Source organism: Balaenoptera physalus (assembly GCF_965194825.1).
Source record: "Balaenoptera physalus genome assembly, chromosome: 13".
NCBI classification, from domain to species: Eukaryota; Metazoa; Chordata; class Mammalia; order Artiodactyla; family Balaenopteridae; genus Balaenoptera; species Balaenoptera physalus.
In genome coordinates, this window is record NC_138892.1 from 46,358,416 (window position 1) to 46,379,811 (window position 21,396).

General features: G+C 35.4%; 1 protein-coding gene across 5 annotated transcripts in view; it reads right to left on the minus strand.

Moving 5' to 3' along the window:
* Window positions 1-21,396, minus strand: part of TBC1D15 (TBC1 domain family member 15) — a 71,458-nt gene that overhangs the window by 20,910 nt on the left and 29,152 nt on the right. For 3 of the 5 annotated variants that reach the window (XM_082418958.1, XM_082418959.1, XM_082418956.1), the window contains exons 5-11: window positions 18,815-19,025; window positions 11,257-11,359; window positions 10,215-10,265; window positions 9,710-9,907; window positions 8,475-8,603; window positions 7,387-7,490; window positions 6,339-6,433 (exon numbers count right to left, since the gene is read on the minus strand). In XM_082418958.1, coding sequence (XP_082275084.1) covers window positions 6,339-6,433; window positions 7,387-7,490; window positions 8,475-8,603; window positions 9,710-9,907; window positions 10,215-10,265; window positions 11,257-11,359; window positions 18,815-19,025 — 891 coding nt within the window. The remainder of the gene's footprint in view (window positions 1-6,338; window positions 6,434-7,386; window positions 7,491-8,474; window positions 8,604-9,709; window positions 9,908-10,214; window positions 10,266-11,256; window positions 11,360-18,814; window positions 19,026-21,396) is intronic. The other 2 variants (XM_082418960.1, XM_082418957.1) reach the window with 1 other exon arrangement.

The following is a 21,396-nucleotide window of genomic DNA, read 5'->3' on the forward strand; positions in this document are numbered from 1 at the left end:
CACCCAAGTTAAACCTGCAACATCACACATTAAATTTCCTAACCATCCTCCCTGCCTTATTTTTCTTATTTAGCACTTATCACTAATATACCACATATGCTACTTACTTATCTTGTTTACTGTCTGCTCTTCCCCACAAGAATTTTGTCTGTTTTGTTCACTGATGAATTCCCAGTGCCTAAAGGAGAGCCTCGTATATAATATGCACTAAGTAAGTATTTATTAAATGAATGAACATATGATTAAAATAATCAATGTGATTTCCAAAAAGACTCCTGGTGATTCTAACATGCAGCCAAAGTTAGGAAACAGTGCTCTGAAGACTTGGATTCCTGGGCCTTCTTATCTACCTCTTTTTTCCCTAGATGACATCATCTATTCCCATGGATGTTTATATTGATAATACCCAAATTTATATATCCTACCCAGACTACTCCAGATTATTCAACTAGCCACTTGACATTCCATTTGTATATCTCACCTTAAGATATATATATATAACATCTAATTCAATTTCACTATACCTCAGGCGTCTCAGTAAGTAGCACCACCAAATGACCAATTTCTCAAGCCAAGAAATGTAGTCCCATCCCTGATTTCTCTTTCCCCTTCATAACCCACATTTAATACATCAGAAAGTCTTATCAATTTTATCACCAAAATATAACTTGAATCCATCTACTTCTCTACATCTCCACCACCACCATCTCTTGCTTTGGAGTCATTCCTACTAATTGGTCTCCCTGTTCCTACTCTTACCTTGATTCAATCCAATTTCCACAGAGCAGAAAAAATGACTTTAAAATATAATGATCTTATTTAAAATACTCCAATAGTTCCTCTTCATACTTGACAGTCAACTTCTTGGCATGATCCACAAGGCCTACAGCTTATCTGTGTATTTTTTTTCAATACAGAGAATTTATACCAAAACAAACAAAAAAAACAGCAACAAAAAGCTTTTGGTAATTTTTCCTGAAGAATACTTTTGGGAAAAAATATTACAGGAAAAAAATGTTTTAAAATGAATGTATATATACTTCTATTAGTAGAAAGCACAGTATAGTTGAAAGGCCACTTAATAATTAGATCTGATTATGAAGGAGTCTATGCTATGGAACTAACTAGATAGATGACTTAAGACAATTTACTAACCTTTTCTGAGCTTCAAGTTTATTATCTGCTAAAAATGAGAAAATTGGACTAAATTTTGTCTCAATTCAAATTATATAATGGGCATATAAAACATCTAAATTTTTCTTCCAATCTCATGGAAACAGTGAAAATAGGACACAAGAAAGATTGAGAAGATCAGAGTCATCACTGCTGTTGCTTGACAAAAAGGGAAGAGTATGGCATGTGGAAGGAAAAGGCTTAACATACTGGATTAGTTTATCTCTAAGATCTCTTTCAGTCCCAATACTTCCAAGCAGGAAGAAACAGTCCATTATCATTTTCCCTACTGAAACAGAAAATAACAGGAGGCTTCAGTTGGAAACTTCAGATAACCCCATGCCTCAAGATCCCCAACCTTTTGTCTTAACCAGAGGAAGGACACAGTTTATTCTGGTCTAATTTATTTTTCAGGAAAAAAAGTTATTTTTCGACTGAAAATTGAAATTTGTCTTTATGTCTACACAAAAGCTGCCAAATCACTCAGTTATGTTAGGATTTCTAACTACGATTTACAGAATTTTTTCTTCCATAGGATGGTGGTGATGACCGTGGTGATAAAAACATCCCTCTATCTTTATTTATAAAGCTATAGATATACAAAACCAAATACAGCATAAGAATTTTACAAATAAGTTCCACTACTATTAAAAACTATCCTAAAATTATATGGAGGCTATGTAAAATACTTAACAGCATTAATACTGGGTACTGCCCTTATTAACCATGTGACTTGGACAAGTCATTTATGCTCTCAATGCTTCAATTTTCTTATCTGTTTAATGGAGGTTATCAGGTAGACATATACAGCAGTAATTATGCATACCTTCAGTAACTTATGCCAACCTGGCCTTTATCATAAGAGCCAGACAACCCAGTAATTATTTAGAAATAAGTCTAATTCTTTTAAAGTAAAATTCTATCAAGTATCTCTTTTTTAGAGAATAGATATTCCCAGGTAAATAGTTACTCAATTCTTAAATACTGATAAAAAATTTACTATCTGGAGTCATTTATTTAATTAAAAATTAAATTTATGCATATTAAGAGAAGGTCTGGAGGGATATAAACCAAAGCCTCTTAACCATAGTTGTTACCTTTGAATGACAGAAACAAAATTTTTATTTTCTTCTTTTTGCTCATCTATAGTTTCTAATTTTTCTATAATAAACACAAGGTGTTTCTGTAATGAGGAATAACAATAATTTCTTAATGAAAATTAACAAGTTAAACACTTCTTTTTTAATTCATGTTTTGGAACTCAAGATGAAATATATCAGTATTTATACTGACTGAACTCATATTCTTATTGGAAGAGGAACGACCAAGAATATTAAACACACATTTTAATGTACTTTCCATTCTGATTTCTTTTTTTTTAACTGAAGTATAGTTGATTTACAATATCACATTAGTTTCAGGTATATAACATAGTGATAAAATTTTTATATATTACACTCCATTTAAAGTTACTACAAAATAACAGCTATATTTCTCTGTGCTGTACAATATATCCTTGTTGCTTATCTATTTTATACATGGTAGTTTGTGTCTCTTAATTCCCTACCCCTATCTTGGCCCACCTCTCTTCCTTCTCCCCACTGATAACCACTAGTTTGTTTTCTATATCTATTAGTCTGTTTCTGTTTTGTCACACATTTGTTCATTGTATTTTTTTATATTCCATATATAATTGATAACAGAGTATTCGTCTTTCTCCATCTGACTTATTTCACCAAGCGTAATACTCTCTAGGTCCAGTCACTTTGTTGCAAATGGGAGAATTTCATTCTTTTTTATAGCTGAGTAATATTCCGCTGTGTGTGTGTGCGTGCGCGCGCACATGCGTGCGCACACGCATACCACATCTTTACCAATTCATTTGTTGTTGATGGACACTTAGGTTGCTTCCATATCTTGGCAATTGTAAATAATGCTGCTATGAACATTGGGGTGCATGTATCTTTTCAAATTAGTGTTTCCATTTTCTTCAGATATATATCCAGAAGTGGAATTGCTGGATCACACGGTAATTCTATTTTCAGTTTTTTGAGGGACCTCCATACTGTTTTCCATAGTGGCTGCACCAATTTACATTCCCACCAACAGTGTACAAGGGTTCCCTTTTCTCCACATCCTCACCAACATTTGTTATTTGTAGTCTTTTTGATGATAGCCTTTCTGTCAGGTATGAGGTAGTATCACACTGTGGCTTTGATTTGCATTTCTCTAATGGTTAGCAATGTTGAGCATCTTCTCACGTGCCTGTTGGCCATCTGTATGTCTCCTTTGGAAAAATGTCTACTCAGGTCTTCTGCCCATTTTTTAATTGGTTGTCTGGTTTTTTTGAGCTGTTTATATATTTTGGATATTAACCACTTATCAATCCCATCATTTACAAATATTTTCTCCCACTGAGTAGGTTGTCTTTTCATTTTGTCAATGGTTTCCTGTGCTGTGCAAAAGCTTTCAAGTTTAATTAGGTCCCACTTGTTTATTTTTGCTTTAGTTTCCTTTGCCTTAGGAGACAGATTCAAAAAAATACTGCTACAATTTATGTCAAAGAGTACTCTGCCTATGTTCTCTTCTAGGAATTTTGATGATTTCACACCTTACATTTAGGTATTTAATCCATTTTGAGTTTATTTTCGTATATAATGTGAGGAAATGTTCTAATCTCATTGTTTTATATGTAGCTCTCCAGTTTTCCCAGCACCATTTATTGAAGAGACTGTCTTTTCTCCATTGTATATTCTTGCCTCCTTTGTTGTAGATTAACTGACCATAAAAGCATGGGTTTGTTTCTGGGCTCTCTATACTGTTCCACTGATCTGTGTGTCTGTTTCTGTGCCAGTACCATGCTGTTTCAATAACTGTAGCTTTGCAGTATAGTCTGAAGTCAGAGAGCATAATACCTCCAGCTTTATTCTTTTTTCTCAAGATTGCTCTGGCATTTTGGGGTCTTCTGTAGTTCCACATTAATTTTAGGATTATTTGTTCTAGTTTTGTGAAAAAATGTCATACATTTTCAACCCCTTCTCACTCTCTCCTCCTTCTGGGACGCCCATAATGCAAATGTTGGTATATTTCATATTGTCCCAGTGGTCCCTTAAATTGTTCTCATTTTTTAAATTTGTTTTTCTTTTTGCTGTTCTGATTGGATGATTTCCATTATCCTATCTTCCAGACCACTTATGTGTTCTTCTATATCAGCCAGTCTGCTATTAATTCTGCTAGGGTGTTTTTCATTTCAGTCACTGTATTCTTCAGTTCTGATTCTTTTTTTATATTTTCTATTTCTGTCTTAAAATTCTCACTATGTTCATCTATTACTTTCCTTACTTCAGTTAGCATTTTTTTTTAAATGAGTGCATCATGAGGTTTTTCTTTACTTTTTTTTTTTTAATAATTCTTTATTTTATTTATTTATTTTTGGCTGTGTTGGGTCTTCGTTTCTGTGCGAGGGCTTTCTCCAGTTGCAGCAAGCGGGGGCCACTCTTCATCGCGGTGCGCGGGCCTCTCACTATCGCGGCCTCTCTTGTTGCAGAGCACAGGCTCCAGACGCGCAGGCTCAGTAGTTGTGGCTCACGGGCCTAGTTGCTCCACGGCATGTGGGATCTTCCCAGACCAGGGCTCGAACCCGTGTCCCCTGCATTGGCAGGCAGATTCTCAACCAGTGAGCCACCAGGGAAGCCCCAGTTAGCATTCTTATTACTAATGCTTTGAATTCTTTATCTGGTAAATTGTTTATTTCTATTTCATGAGTATTTTCAGGGGTTTTCTCTTACTCTTTCGACTGAGACAAATTCCTGTGTTTTCTCATTTTGCTTAACTTTCACCTAATTTCATAGAGAAACCGTTTAAGGGTGTCAATATGTGGGAGAACCCCCATACAGTTAGCATGTGCCCAGTGGCTTTGGAGGGAGAGCTGGATTTGACTTGAACACGGGTCACATCTTTCCTGAGAGCATGCTGGTAGCTATCACCTTGGTAGGAGGTGTGGTGGGAGACGAAGGGCCTAGGGCCAGAGCCAGGTGTGACCTGGGGCTTCCCCTCTGCTTGGTGGCTGTCACCTCCCTTTCAGGGACAGGGCCAGGTCCAAGCTCGCTTCCTTCCCTCTGAGTGTGCACTCCCATGTATCTCCTCCACCGGGGACAGTGCTGGAACAGGAAGGGCTGGTGTGGGCATTCTGAGTGTGTAGGGGCATGGGCTACGGTGGTCCAGCAAGGGTCAGACATTCACACTGCTTCTGATGTTCCGCCTGTGTAAGTGCCAGTAATGGCTGCCCCCACCCTGCTCATATGTTGCTTCAGGTCTGAGCTGCTTCTGTGTCTCACAGCCGATCTCCCAAGCAGGGCTGGGGTGTTTGCTTAGCTCAAGCCAGGGTGTGCATTGGGGCGGTCACAGGAAACCAACCAGCCACTTGTACAGTCTTCAATCCACCCCCTCCACCCTGCCTCAGGAGCAAGCAAGCAGGCGCACATTCCTCAAGAGCAGAGTCCAGGCTTCCCACAGCCCTCCTGTTAGTCTCACAGCCCTCCAACCAGCCAAGAGGGCTCGTCTTCCCTCTGCTGGACCCCAGGACTGGGGTGCCCAATATGTGGCTCAGACCACTCATTCCCCAAGGAGGCTCTCCACCCATGTAATCTCCCTTTTCCTCTGAGTCCCCTCCCAGGGACACAGGTCCCAACCTCATCACTTCTCTTTCCTTCCTACTAAATATCGTGTGTTATCTTTCTTACTGTACAGGAGTCTTTTTGCCAGTCTCCAGTTAGTTTTAAGTGAGAACTGTTCCACATGTAGATGATTTTTTATGTGTTTGAGGGGGAAGGTGAGTTCTGCGTCCTCTACTCCACCATCCTGATCTCCTCCTCTCTGAGAGAAAGTTTTATAACCTTTATTATCTGGCCCAAGTTCACAACAATGTCAGCTTTCTTGGAGGGCTAGAGAGCCAGATAGAGGCTTTGCAGCTAGAAAGAGTGCCCAAATCACATTCTGAAGGCTGCCCTAGGAGGTTCTAGGTATTTTCGTGGTAAGAATCTTTGCCACAAGCCTCTGATTTTTCATTTGGCCCCTAACTCTGTAGTATATACCTGCATTTCTTAAATCTTATCAACACTTCCATGCAACCCTCTCATGCATTTTCAAAATTAAGAAAAAATTACCAATAAGACTTCTATAATCTCTTAACCTCGAATTTCTCTTCTCCTGTTCCTCGCTGACAGATTTCCACTGTAGTTTCATTCTGAAGTATTCATCACTATAGAAAACAATTTTATACCAAAAAAGGTTATTTGAACACCTAAAAAACAAATTTAATGTATCAAAGCATTTATGGTGCTAGTGAGATGTAAATTTATAAATATGATAGTGAAATGTTTAAAGTTATGATCAAAGGAAAAATAAAATCTTATACATGTCATAAACTTTATTTAAACTACTAGAATAATTTAGGTATGATTTTAAGGAAACATTTACTTCAGTCCTTAATATCAGACCTAAAATTATTCCACTCATTAAATACTTTAGCCACTAAAGTTTCCGAATAATTACAAATACAAACCTATGAGATTTTTTTTTTTTCAATGTGACATAAGAGTACCATTTTCCAACCAGATTACTATAGAAACTTGTTGATGTGAAAATGTCTTAGAAGGACTGGCAAACATGTTGAAAAGAGAAAGGACTGTCTGAGTTTGAATATACACATAATGATTGAAAGTGAGCTTTAAATAAAAGGTTAGACTGACAAACTGGGAATAAGTATACCTGGGAAGTTGGTCTGTGTTTCTTTTCAAGTCAAAAAAGGCCAGTTTATGTTATAAGAGCACCAGGAAAATAATTTAAAGGTAATTAACCTAAATAGCAAATACACTTATGAGCCATTTTTATAATTTCATAATAAATTATAAAAATCAATCAAGATAAATGAGATATATTTAAAAATCTATATCTTAAAATGTATCTTTGTATGCTTAAAATGTTTATACAAGGGGACTAGAATTTTTTTACCATCATTCTACATATTCACCAATGTAACTGCAATGAAGTCCCTCTAATAAGTGTTTCTGGTTTGAAATTAACTACAGTGCTCACAATATTTAAATTAAAAAGATGAAAATAAAAATATGCTCCCCTACCCTAGTCTATTCCACTTTATATGGATGAGTTACTTGGATTTCTTTAATGAGCACACAAAAGACCATTACTTACATTTTTTGTTTTTGTAATTGAGTTCTTTCCTCTTTGGTACTGTCCCAAGGAAAATAACCCAGAAGAAATTTCCATGCTTGTTTTCTCAACACATGACTAAGTCCCTGAAGAAAACATGCATATTAAACACATTTGTAAAAAATGAATGCAATACTTTAAGTTCACAAAACTTGCACATAAACAGAAAAACTACTATTTAAGAGATAGTTTTATATAGGCATACGTCATTTTATTGCACTTTGCTTTACTGCACTTCTCAGGTATTGCATGTTTTATTAAATTGAAGGTTTGTGACAACCCTGTGCCAAACAAGTCTACCAGTGCCACTTTTATAACAGCGTTTGATCACTTCATGTCCCCACGTCACAGTTTGGTAATTCTCGCAATATTTCAAACTTTTTCTTTACTATCGTATTTGATATGGTGACCTGTGATCAGTGATCTTTGATGTCATTGTTATTTTTTTTTGTTTTGTATTTTTTTTAATTAAAATACATATGCTGTTTTCTTAGACATGATGCTATTGCACACTTAATCGACTTAATACAGTATAGTGCAAACATAATTTTCATATGCACTGGGAAATCAAAAAATGTGAGTGACTCGCTTATTTGCAATATTCACTTTACTGCAGTAGTCTGTAACCGAACCCACAATACCTCCGAGGTATGCCTGTACATAAAAATAACTCAATTCAGTAAAAACTACCTTGTTTTTGACTTCTAGATTCTGAAGATGTAAGCAGCTGCCAGAAGGCGTAAACAATGAAGAGTGGACAGTAGACTGTATAGCAGACAGTGGAACTGATTAGTCTTTCTAAACCCAATCCTTACTAGATAAGGCAACTACCACTGAGGAACACAAATGCCTCCTTCATATAACCCACAGAACTTCAAGTAAGAAAGAATACCTTTCCATAGGCTTAGTGGTATATCCCTCCAACCCAACCCTCAGGGACATCACAAACACCTCACTCAGTCCTACAGGGATTTTAAGGCAACACTCATCAAAAAGGAGTTCATCTCTCCCACCTCCCAAAAGAAAACGACAACTTGAATACCAACAGTTTAAAATACTAAAGTAATTACCCCTCTAAATATCATCTGCTTCATATTATCTACATTTAAAATTCTTCCTTCAGAATCAATGTTCTTAGTCCATTCTTCCAATGATACTGGCTCTCTCCTTTGAACAACAGGTCGTTCGCCCAAATCAATCTAAAATAAAAAGATAAGCAATAAAGAGTACACCTTTAACAAGTGAAATGAAATCAAGGTATATAGAAACTAAAATTAAAATACTATTACTCAGACATAAGTTCTAACATTTCTAATATTTTCCCTTAGTTTCCAATGTTTAGTTTATAAACTGCAATAGCATTCCATACATTTTGCCCTCCTACTAAATACACAAATAACTGGGTTATAAATTCAGAAACAAAAAAAATTTGTTGTTTTGGGTTTCAATTACATAAGTACAGAACATTCAACATGTAAATTCTAAAACAGACCCTTCACACTAAATAGTATGCTATATTATTAAAAAAGAGTATTATTCCATTAATCATATTTAAAATTAGCTTTTTTTCCAAACTAAAATTTGTAGCTCTCAGAATTGATTCATGATCCATTAGCTCTACTTGGCATTTTCTACAGGTTTTCATTCAATTAACAGATGTTGGTAATTTTAAAATGCCATTTGCAAGATAAGCCCTTTAATTAAGTACTACAATTTAGATATTTTATAATGTTCTAACTATGTGCAGCCTAGAATTGTAGCAAATTCAAGTCTTGTTGAGCATATATAAAGATTTGCCATAATTCAAGGCCAAAATCCATCTTACTTAAAAAAGAAAAGATTCACATAAGAATAAAAGCCCACGAGTAGTGTCCTGACTAGCTGCCTGTGCAGAGTGTCTAAGAAAACAAAAATAAGGAACAGAACTAGGGGCAACATGCAAGGCTTACTATTTACTCACTGCTATACACTCAATGAAACAAACAACCTGTTCATTATTATCAAAAGGTAATCAAAGAAGAGAGATCCAACACTGATGAACAGAGAAGTGTAAGTAGTAGTTGACGAAGAAGAAACCACGAATTTGGTGGCAGGACAAGCATTAGTTGTTAGATATATTAGTGAGCAAAAGTTATAAAGGATTGTGAGAAAGAGGCAGGTATGACCAAAATGGAGTTTCTATTTCTATAACATTCAGTACACTTTTCAGTACATTCAGTACACTATTTCTATAACATTCAGTACACTTTAAAAAGCATTTCTCCTGCTAAAATACAAGAGCTATATTAATATAAACTCCACTCACTCTTGTGATGACTTCAAATCCTGGTTCTTCTTGCTGATTTATCTTTAAACCTGGAATAGCATCACTAAGAAAATCTGCCATCTCTGTAGGTGGTCGTTGATGTGCAGAAGGATCGCTGCCTCTTAAACTATCAAAAATGTAGTTTGTGACTTTGGAAAATCCTACCATAGTGGCTGTATAAGGGTCCTTTTTAATCTTCTATGCAGTAGAAAGAAAAATATTGGCAAAATTAATTCAGATAAAGAATAAAAATACCTCATGACAGGCAAAAGGGCAAAGGTTTTTAAAGGGGGGGAAATCAGAACTAAAACAGAGTATTCTAAGATTATTTTAAAATTTTATTTTTTTCTGGGAAGAAAAATTTAAATTTTCTAAGCCAATTTTTTCATTTGGTTAAAATAGTACATTAAATAGCAAGCTAATGCTACTGATTGAATTGCAGATAAACACATGATTTGCAGGCTTCATTCAATCTGCACACACCAGAAATATCTGCAGTGCTTACTTTCCACTGATGGACGGCCCACAACAGCTTTCTTCTCTCTAACAGTCCTGCCTTCACAGAAAAAAGTATTTCTTGAAGTGGGTAGTACCACACTAGTCTAACACAAAATATTTGATAGCTAAGTTTAAACGCTCACAATATTTAAATATTAGCTGACATTTTAATCTAATTATATAACTGGTGAATCATGCCAACAAGAGTAATTTGTTCTGGACAGTGCTGTCCTAGAAAACAGTAAAAAAAGTTTTTCTACCGCTAGAGTTACTTCTAAATCCCAAACTGCATGGTTATTCATATTTAGCAAAAATAGTTACTTCTTAAAGGTCTATCTTTAAAATGATTATTTTCACAATAAGAAAAACAGTTCCCTCACTTTTTATTTTAATCAGTATTTAGCTCTTTTGTCCTCCTTCCTAAAAAGTTTCCTCTTTATCTTCAGAACCAAAAAGAGATACCATGTGGGACAAAGAAGCACTCAAACATTTGTTGAATGAATGAGTGAATAAATGAATGAGTAAACAAAAATGTCATTAGTTTACACAGCAACCTGAGTGAAAGATAAATTATCTTTATTTCTGCCTGTGTTAAGGGCACATTTTTAGCCAAATGCAAGAATATACTCAAATACTTTAAGAGGAATTAGACTAAACTGACCCCAAATGAACCAACTTGAACAAAAAATAAAAATTCAAACCAGATTTTTGCATAAGCTTATCACTGATTAATTCGAAGTGGCTTACCCAGTGACTTTTCACCTAATCAGTGCAAGCTATGATAATAAAAATCTGATGTCCAATTTCAATTATGATAAAGGGGAAAATTGCTGTAAGAGTAATTAAGAACCAAGGAAGCTTCTGAGTCTTACAAATAATATGACACATATTATTCTTTCTATAAAATTACAGAGACTAGTTCCATAAGGTTTACACATGCAGACACTTGCCTCATTCTGTATCATCTCTGAGAAAGTGAGAGGTAGGATGCATACAAAATAATGGGGTCAGACAAACAGATTAATATAAGATAGACTAAAGAAACATACTTGTATTATACCATATGCTGGTTCATCAAGAAGATTTTCAAAAGACTGTGAAAGACTCTTATTCTGATAGTTCACAAGAAGTGTTCTTTTGTCTTGCGGAGATCTGTAATAAAAAGAAGGGATTTGTAGAAAACAGCACACCGCATCAATGACTACCTAAATAATTACTAATGCACAGTTATTTTTCCGTAACAACAAAAAAAAAACCTTAAATGTCCAGTTCTAGAACTGTTTCCCATTAATTCAATATTAGCAAGTATTTAGTAACTATCTTAAATGAGTTCCAAAACTACATGGAACATGAAATATTAAATTAACAAATATAAAAGGGATGAAGTATATTTTTATTCTAGGTAAAGCCAAGAGGACTAAATTATAATGAACCCAAACTTTTGTTTAGAATTATAGTAGAAAATTCTTACAAATATATCTTCCATTATAAGAATATATCTTCTCTTATAAAGAAAGTTGAAACACACTTTAGGATTCATCAGTATATATAATATGTACACTACAGGAAAATGTCCTATTTTGAAATGGTTTCCAACTTCATTCCACAGCTTGGTAGTACTGCAATATAAGATGTTAAAAATACAAGATACAATGTCTTAATTATTTGTTAAAGATCATTAATTATGCTAACCATTATTATAAACACACATGGTTGTAATGTACAGTTCAGGTACAGTATATTTTTAGTTCTTGCTTATTAAGCTCCGGATATAAGTTTTTCTCCACACTTCCTAATAACTACAGAATAAACAAAATGCTTTCCAAATAGACATCTAATTTGAAATAATCAAATGAATTATCCAGTCTTTTTTCTGTTCAGAAAGTTTTATAATTTAGTAAGTCAGCTGTAATAAAGCCACAACTTTTGTGTTTAAAAACAAAAATTAAATGCATTATTTTGCTGCTATCTACTTCTAGTTTATTATAAATGTTTGAGATAAGAACTTTAATAACACTTATCTCTTCTCAATTCTAACATAACAGAATGCAACAGCAATGCTGGGGGGATATGAAATCCAAAACAGGATCTTATTCTTACTTAGAAACAGCACTCGATCATCAGAGACAATAGTAGCTGAATAAGCCCCTTAGCTTCTTAAAAGAGCTAAGGTTGAGTCATTTGAAGTAGGAAAAAAATAACTTTTTAAACGTTCAATTTTCATTAATCACCATTTTTCTGAACATCTTCTGGGGGTCATGCTTAACATGAAGACCTATAGGTTCTCACAAGGCATTTCTTAATGATAGGTCAACTTGTAAACACAGCACCAGAAAAAGAAAAGTAACTAGTATAGAAACATTTTTTTCCTAACACAGTGCTGCTGGTGCTATGGTTATTATTTTTTGTTTCTAAAAATAGATTAAGTCAAATTTTTTCTTTAAACTACAAATAAAAAAAAGATCATGAAAGTCAAAACACTGGCTATGCATGCTGAAGGGGAACACATAAGCAATCTTCAGTTATCTGTGCCCAGCCAATTATTATGGCTTCAGATCTAAAACTATGGTCACAAAGCTGGAGATGGGAAGAAGAAATGACTGCTCAACCAACAAAGAACCACAGACACTTTTTTAAAAAGGAAGGATTTCTTTTATTTATACCTAATGCTCTGTGATGAGGGGCTGGGGAAAGTCACACTAGACTTGGTTGACACTGAAGAAATCAACAAAACATTTTTTTAAAGTATAGCAGTAAGAGGACAGGAAATAATGTTGTTAAGCAACTTCAGAGCTCACCAAAAGGAGGGCTGGCATTCCAGAATATTGTTACATTTCCACCTGCCAGGTTACCACACTGATTTAATCTGGGAAGATTAAATATTATATTTATATATTCTGGGGATATTATGGATTCTGGGAAGTTGATCACTCATGACAACATTATTCAAGGCTTTCAAAAACTCATTGCAGCAGTAAAACAGAACTTTTAATGATGCTAACATCAGCAATTCTATTAGATACTACTAAAGGGCTTAAAGAAAACCATTGTCTAATATCACAACTACAGACGCATAACTACTAAAAATTCAGAAGTACTTTGGAGTGAGCCTCTCCCAAAAGCTTCAGAATTCAGAAATTTTAACAGTTGAAGAATTTTTGCGCACTGAGATGTAATAGTAACTATTTTATATTGCTACTGAGAAGACCAATATGGAAAGTTAAAGAAATAAATAAAAATATCATTGCAAAAGATATAAAGCCGAAAAGGTTAATAAAAAATAAAAAGTACAGAACATTTACAACAAAACTATATAGTTTATTCCCATCCATATAATTTATACATATATATATATGTGTATGTGTATGTATATATGTATGTGTGTGTGGATATATGTATCTCACAAAGGGAATAAATAAGGGTCTAGGACCTAATCTCATAAATGACTGGTGCTATAAGATGATACAACCAACTTGGCTTTTTAAGGAAATATTTTACTGCTTGGATATTTATGTATTAATTTTAAAATGGCCCAATATATAAAATAATTTTAACAGAACAAATAACTTTCATTCATATCCTAGCAACCAACTTGGTTCCAGAAATGTAACAAAAATGTATGTGTGGCTCATTCTTTTACCCAACTGAATACCATGTTCTAAATGGTGATAACTCAAAGAACACTAAACAATATCAATGAATAGGACAATTTGTCCCAGTAGATAAGAAAACCATTTGAGAAATAATAAGCCTCAAGAAGTTGGCCTAGGGCTTCCCTGGTGGCGCAGTGGTTGAGAATCCGCCTGCCAATGCAGGGGACACGGGTTCGAGCCCTGGTCTGGGAAGATCCCACATGCCGCGGAGCAACTGGGCCCGTGAGCCACAATTGCTGAGCCTGCGCGTCTGGAGCCTGTGCTCCGCAACAAGAGAGGCCATGATAGTGAGAGGCCCGCGCACCGCGATGAAGAGTGGCCCCCGCTTGCCACAACTGGAGAAAGCCCTCGCACAGAAACGAAGACCCAACACAGCCAAAAATAAAATAAATAAATAAATTTAAAAAATAAAAAAAAAGAAGTTATGTTAATATAAATGTTTCAGACGTTACATGAAATTTCTAAAAATCTTATATTTGTATTTGTATGGAAATATGTATGGAAATGTTAATATAAATGTTTCAGACATTACATGAAATTTCTAAAAATCTTATATGTTCTGGTATAATGTTATAAGTCATAATCCTAGTTATTACTTTAAAATGTATATCTCAGAAATAACTAAAAAAAAAAAAAAAAAAAAAAAAAGAAGTTGGCCTATTTTGCACTGACTAATCCAGCTGATGAGATTGAAAGAAGGAACTGTGTATAGCTACCCAACCTTTACCTCACTCTTTCAAGGCTGCACATCCCTAGCAAATCTGCAATTTCTGTTCGTCTGTATGGTAAGACCCTTAATTCGTTACGGGGAGTGTTAGGAAGACATCATGGCCACAGATGCAAGCCACATTCTTCAATTTAGGTTAATCAGAGAAAAAAAGATAATGTGGTCTGAATCTCCCTCTACTGATGTTTTGAACTAAGAAAACACAAGGATGACCCAGGAACAGAGTGGCTGGGATCCCAGCGAAGCTGCTGTCACCAAGGTTTTCCTGGTCTACCCTTCTTCTTCTGGTCTCCATAACAATCTGCGACCATAGGAACATGACTCTGGAAGTACCATTTTGCTTAGGATAACTGCTCCAGAGACAGGAAATGATACCTAATAAAAGTAAAAAATGGGGGATATTTGGGACTTTTTACTTCTTTGGACTTAATTGTGAATTCCATTTATTTAGATCGTAAGTAATGAACATAAAAAACAAGAACCTTTAACATCTCCCTAAGAATCCAATATTGGAAGATGCTTTATACAAATATGGGATTTATTTTTATACTGGTGACTGTTTATCTGGAATATCTATATTCTACCACCTGGACTCAGCATATATGACACAATGCAGTTGGGCATAATTTATGATGGGAAAGAGAATGGGGGGGGGGCTTATTTTCTGCCTAGTGTACAGAGGGGCCTTGGAGATAAAATATTTGATGTACTATTCTTACACATCTCAGACTATTCAGGGGGCAAAGAATAAACTGGCCCCTCAGTGCCACAGGAGAATACACAGTGGAGAAGTGGCTGGTACTAAGGACGAAGCTTTTAAAGCTCACTTTACACAGCTACCTCCTCCCCCAGAAACAGCCACATCCTTGGTTGACCATAAATGTGATTAAGCCTAGTGGGAAGAGAGGAAACAAAGTGTAGGAAGTCAGACTCCTCTGCTAGGCTCTTCTCTTTGACCACGTCATTAAAGGCTACAATTAATCACATGCTCACATTCTATCCCATTTTATCCTCTTCTTAGTTAATCTCATTCTCTCTCAGAGCTTCAATTACTACTAACACACACACACACAAACTTACATATTATCCTATTATATGCTCTCATCGTGCTATATCCCTGATTCATAGCACTTACTACAGCTGAAAACTTATGATTATTTGTATAAGCGATCTTTTTCTTTTCTGCAATAGTACAAACTCCATGAAGACAGACACCATATCTTTTTTGACTAAGTGCTCCTTTCCAGCACTTAGTATGATGTGCTGGAAAGAACACAGTGGGTCCTCAAAAAAAAAAATACTTGTTGAATGAAAAAGTAGAGAGAGGGGAACACCATTCCCATGGCTTCTTGTTTCTAGGTGGAAATATGCACTCCTATTAAAGAAAATCTTCACAGGGACACATCTGACCACTGAGATCAGGAAAGAGTAAGGTGCATGCATGGCATAACCCCTTCCAGGCTCTCTTTATCTCTTGGATCTGCCTGCCAACAGAGAAGGTGGTTTCTAGTCTGCTCTCATTCATGTCATAAGTGGTCTGCCCTCACTAGGGAGACCTGTGGTTGTCCAAAAATGATAACTGGATGACTTCATTAATTTGGGCTGAATTATTATGATGCTACATATCTAAGCCTCACCAGTACAGAAAAGGAAACATAGTTTCACTTAAAACCTTCATTAAAACATCACCAACACATATTTAAGGTACATATTCTCTTATAAGCACCTAAGTAATTGTTGAGTCTACCCTTGAACCCATCCAGGACAGAAAACTCTCTACCTCTTGAGCTAATTCCTTATAATTTCTACCCCTTGAGCTATTTCCTTCTAATTTATCTCTGGAGTCATACAAAACAAATCTAGTCTATTTCTTTTAACAATCCTTTTGAAATTATTTGTAGAATTGATAAGTACCATGCCATTTATTCACTCAACTAAGATTTACTGAATAAACACTATGTGCCAGGCACTCTGGCTAGGGATTTAGGAGAAAGTGTAAACAAGATAGATGCAATCCCTGCCTTTATGGGCTTATATTCTAGAGGAAAACGTAACAGAAGTAAACAGACAAAATGATTTTATTCTGTTAAGGGCCATGAAGGAAGCAAACAAGAGAATGAGAAAGCAAAAAGGAATGGGGGTGGGAACCTACATTAAATGGGAGACTAAGCAACCAGAAAAGTCCTTCTGAGGAAGTGACATTAAACTGAGACCTCAGGGATAAGAAAGGGAGAAGAATATTCTAGACAAAAGAAATACATATAGGACCCTAAGACAAGAAAGAGTTTAGGGCATTTCAGGAACTGAAAGAAAACCACGTGGCTAGAATATAGAAGAGAATGGCATGAGATGAGGTTTAAGAAATAAACAGAGCTAAGATAGAGCAGGCCCTCACTGACCATAGTAATAAGCTCGGGTTTTATTTAATGGTGCACCACAACTCCTCTTCTTCAAGTTAAATCGCCACAACCCCACGTTTTTCATGATACCATTTTGATCCCTCTCATTACGCTAGCCATCTTTTTCCACATAGTATAGTTAGTCTAACACATCTAAAATGCAGTGCTTAAAACTAAGCCTAGTTCTCCAAAGTATGATCTTACCAGTAAAGAGTAGAGAGGGACTACCACTTCATTCTAGATACTATGCTTTAATCAACAGTCTCAGAATGAATGAGCTCTTTTGTAACAGTTACATCACAACACTGATTGATACTGAGCTTGCTATGATGCTAAAACCCCCAAGTCTTTAACAGCTGCTATTCAACAGCCAAGCCTTATGCCCCAGTCATGATAAATGCTCCTCCTGAAATCTACTTAACCCTGTAGGTGGTAGCCTATTCGCAGCTTCTCACTTCAAGATCCAAGACCCACATACTACCAACCAGATCTGACTTTCTTATGATTACAGATACTAATCAGCATGCCCAGTGCCAGCCAGAGGAGGTCAACATGGTAAGGGAAGAGAATTTCATGCCAAAAAACACAGAGTCAATATCTTTCAACTTTTGCATCACTCCTAGCTTTATATAATCTACATTTAGGCATGACATTACTCTATTAAAGTGAGGACATGATTAATGAAGTTAACAATCATCCCTACGATTCCCCAAACTAAAAGTCTCAACTTCTCCCTTCTTTTCTCCTCCACATATCCAATCAATCACAAACTCTAACACTAAATATTCCTCCAACACTTCTTTCTTGTCACTCCCGTAGTTCATGCTACTACAAGCTCATCTAGATGACTGGAACAACCTGCTAACATGATTTACAAGATCCTTCATGTCCTGGCCTTTACTCAGCTCTTTGGCTTCATCTTTAAATCCTGTACCCTCCCTTCCCCCACTATGCAGACCTGTGATACTGAACTACTCTGTTCTGTGATTATATCATGTTTTATATACCTCCCTCTATCTAAAACGTCTAAATATCTCCTTCCCTTTCATGCTAATGTTCACACATTTGTCAAGTCTCAACCTAGATGTTACCTCCTCCAGAAAGTCTTCCCTGACCCCTACCCAACCCCCTGTCTGAATGAAGTACACTTCCTCCCTTCCTTGTACTTCCTCCATCTTATTTCTTGAGTTTATTGCTATTTACTGGTCAGCATCCTTCACAAGACCATAAACTCTCAGATATCCAAGAACATGCCTGTTTTGTTCACTACTAAATATCAAACAACCAGCACAGTGCTCAGAACTTAATAGATACCACAATTGTATTTGTTGAGAGTGAAAGCGAGAAAGAGTATGCGTGTACAAATGCACATGGGTAAATAAATGTAAGACACAAGATTTCTGGAAAGTGAGAAAGCCCTAACTTCCACACTTACAATAATTTTATTTAGATTTGCCTGACTTAAATTTGTAACATTACAAATGAAACTCTATGTTTAACAGAAACTACATAATAAAAGATAAAATTGGTAAATATATAATCCATAAATTATTGATGTATCATCATTCATTTGAATGTGTATTAAAATACTGAACCATTCTTTTCTTTAAAACAGTAATAAGGTGATAAGTTGCAGTTCCAAATTACTAAAATGGCAAAATTTTATTCAGTCACTCATCCAAAGTAGTCAATATTCCAGAAAAAACAAAGCTGCTTGTCCCTTAATATGCACATAGGTCACTGATACCCAATGACAAGTAAAAATAGTTTGCCTTGGGACCAACACAACAATCCGGTTTCGATAAGTAGGAAATAATTTGATACTTACTCACACAATACCACATATTTTTCAAGAGAGTCAATCAGTAGTTTGCTATCTCCTTGATGAAAGTGCAGAGCAGGGAGAACGACGTCATCCTTTAGACAGAATACCAAATACGACCAGCCCATACCCTCTTTGTTTTGCTTGATTGATTTCAGGTCTGTCAAACTGAACAGGAATGACCATTTGCTTTTCCCATTTCTATGACTTGGAGCATCTTAAAAACAAGAAAGCGGGGCAAAATATTTTTGTTCACCTTTTTAAAAGGTACTGACAGCACTCTTCGTGACTGCCTAACAGATATTTGTTGAACCTAGGGAACAACTACAGCACTGATATTACCATGGCTTCCACCTGTACTAGAAATGGCAACATACATTTTCTTAAAAGAATAGTTTTTAAAATAATTATCTTACTGCATACAAATTGAAAAAAATACTATCCTTATTTAAAATATCAGCTTTGCCCCAAAATGATCATGGCTTTGGAAGCAAGCAGGCCAGATTCAAACTGCAGCACCACCATCTTACTAACTGAATGATTTGGGGCAAATAATTGAATCTCTCTGAGCCTCAGTTTCTTCATCTGTAAAATGGAGATAATTATACTTACCTCCCAATGTTATTCTAAGAATTAAAAGAGATAATACTTGTCAACTAATGAGTACAGTGCCAAGTATATAGTAAATATTCAATAAATATTCATCTTTTCCACTTCCCTCATATACAAATGGCATTATGCACTTGGAGAGTCATTTAAAACAAAAAAACAAAAAAAACCAAAAACAAAACCAACCTTTATTCCTCACTTCCTTTTGGAATTATCTTTACTAGATTACATTGAGTGAAGGTAAAAGTATACCAGTATAAAAAGTAAGGGGGGAAAGGGGGTGTGTGTGGGATGAACTGGGAGATTGGGATTGACATATATGCACTATTGATACTATGTATAAAATAGATAACTAATGAGAACCTACTGTATAGCTCAGGGAACTCTACTCAGTGCTCTGTGGTGACCCAAATGGGAAAGAAATCCAAAAAAAAAAAAGGGGACATATGTATACATATAGCCGATTCACTTTGCTGTACAGTAGAAACTAACACAACACTGTAAAGCAACTATACTCCAATAAAAATTAATTTAAAAAAAAAGTAACATTGGAGTGAGTACACAGACAGACATTTGCAAAAAGCCAAAGAGCAGTGGGGAATTGAGGATGAAAAGGTAACTAAGTTGTGAATGCTTCAAAAGGAATGAATACATTCAATCTTCCTGCTAAATCAACCTTCTACTAAATTAAGACCTCAGTTCAAACCAAACTATAGCTATGTAAAATAAAGCATTTCCTAGTGTGTGGGCTGTTTATAGAAGCTTAAAATACTAGGTTTGTGAATAATATTGCAATTGATAACAAGCAATGTAAAGATTATCTATTTAAATAAAAATTTAAAGAACAAGGGAAAAAAGTTATCTAATATATTTAATTTCTAATCTAAAAATGTTATTTTACTTGAACATTTTAACGTAGACTTAAGCATGTCATGTCTCTGAAATTTTAAAAAACCTTTTCTCTAATGTTATTTCCTAAGAAGTGTCATACTATCCTGTTACTGAAAATCTTTATAAATTCCGTCCCAACACTATCAATTCCACAAAGATAAACTGCATAGATAATACCTGCTTATAGAACTTACTCAAAGGGTAGATCAGTCAGTACTGACCTGCATGTATGTCACCTTCCTATATAGTCAGAACACTACAGCTCCATCACCTCCAACAAAATCTCCTAAACTGACACAGAAATCTACAGCTTACAGAAACCTCTACCTGCAAGGAATGCAGACACCATTACTCTTTCATGGACACTTTAACAAGTTATCATTTGAAACAAAGTCCAGAAAGGCTAAGTAACTTATCTATGCAGTGCCCTGCCTACTTCCACACCGGTTCAGATGGTGAACTCATATCTAAGGCTGGTACCAGATTAAGTACCATGTGCTCACTTTACGACACATCATGTTTCACTGCAATTTATACTACAGAGCTCATAACACCATTACAAACTAATATCAAAGTGAGAACAATTCTAGAATTCCAACATTTTATGAATCACTTAAGTGTGAATGCACCTGGACTACCTAGAAAGGATACATACTACTAGATTATCTGCAAAGACCAAAAATATTTTCACAGCAAAACAGCAATGAAAAACCAGATACAATTTTTTATCTTAAATTCCACAAAAAGTATTTAATCAAAGTAATGCAAGAAAATCTTATGAAGAATATTAAATAATATATGCAGGCATATCAGAAGTTTGTGCATATTCAAATGTAAAAATTTTACACAGATTTTTTCCCTTGTTAATGGAAGAGACACACGTTACATATTAAATACAAAAGAAAATTCCTCACACATTTCCTCACTTAAAGCTCTGATAAACAATGAGACAAACATTACAAGTCAATCCCAGAAATCCCTTTTCTGGAGTATAAGCTTCATGAGAACAAGAACTTAATTCTGTTCACAGCAAGAGTGACTAGCACATAGTAGGTAGTCAAAGATGTGTTAAATAAATGAATAATCTA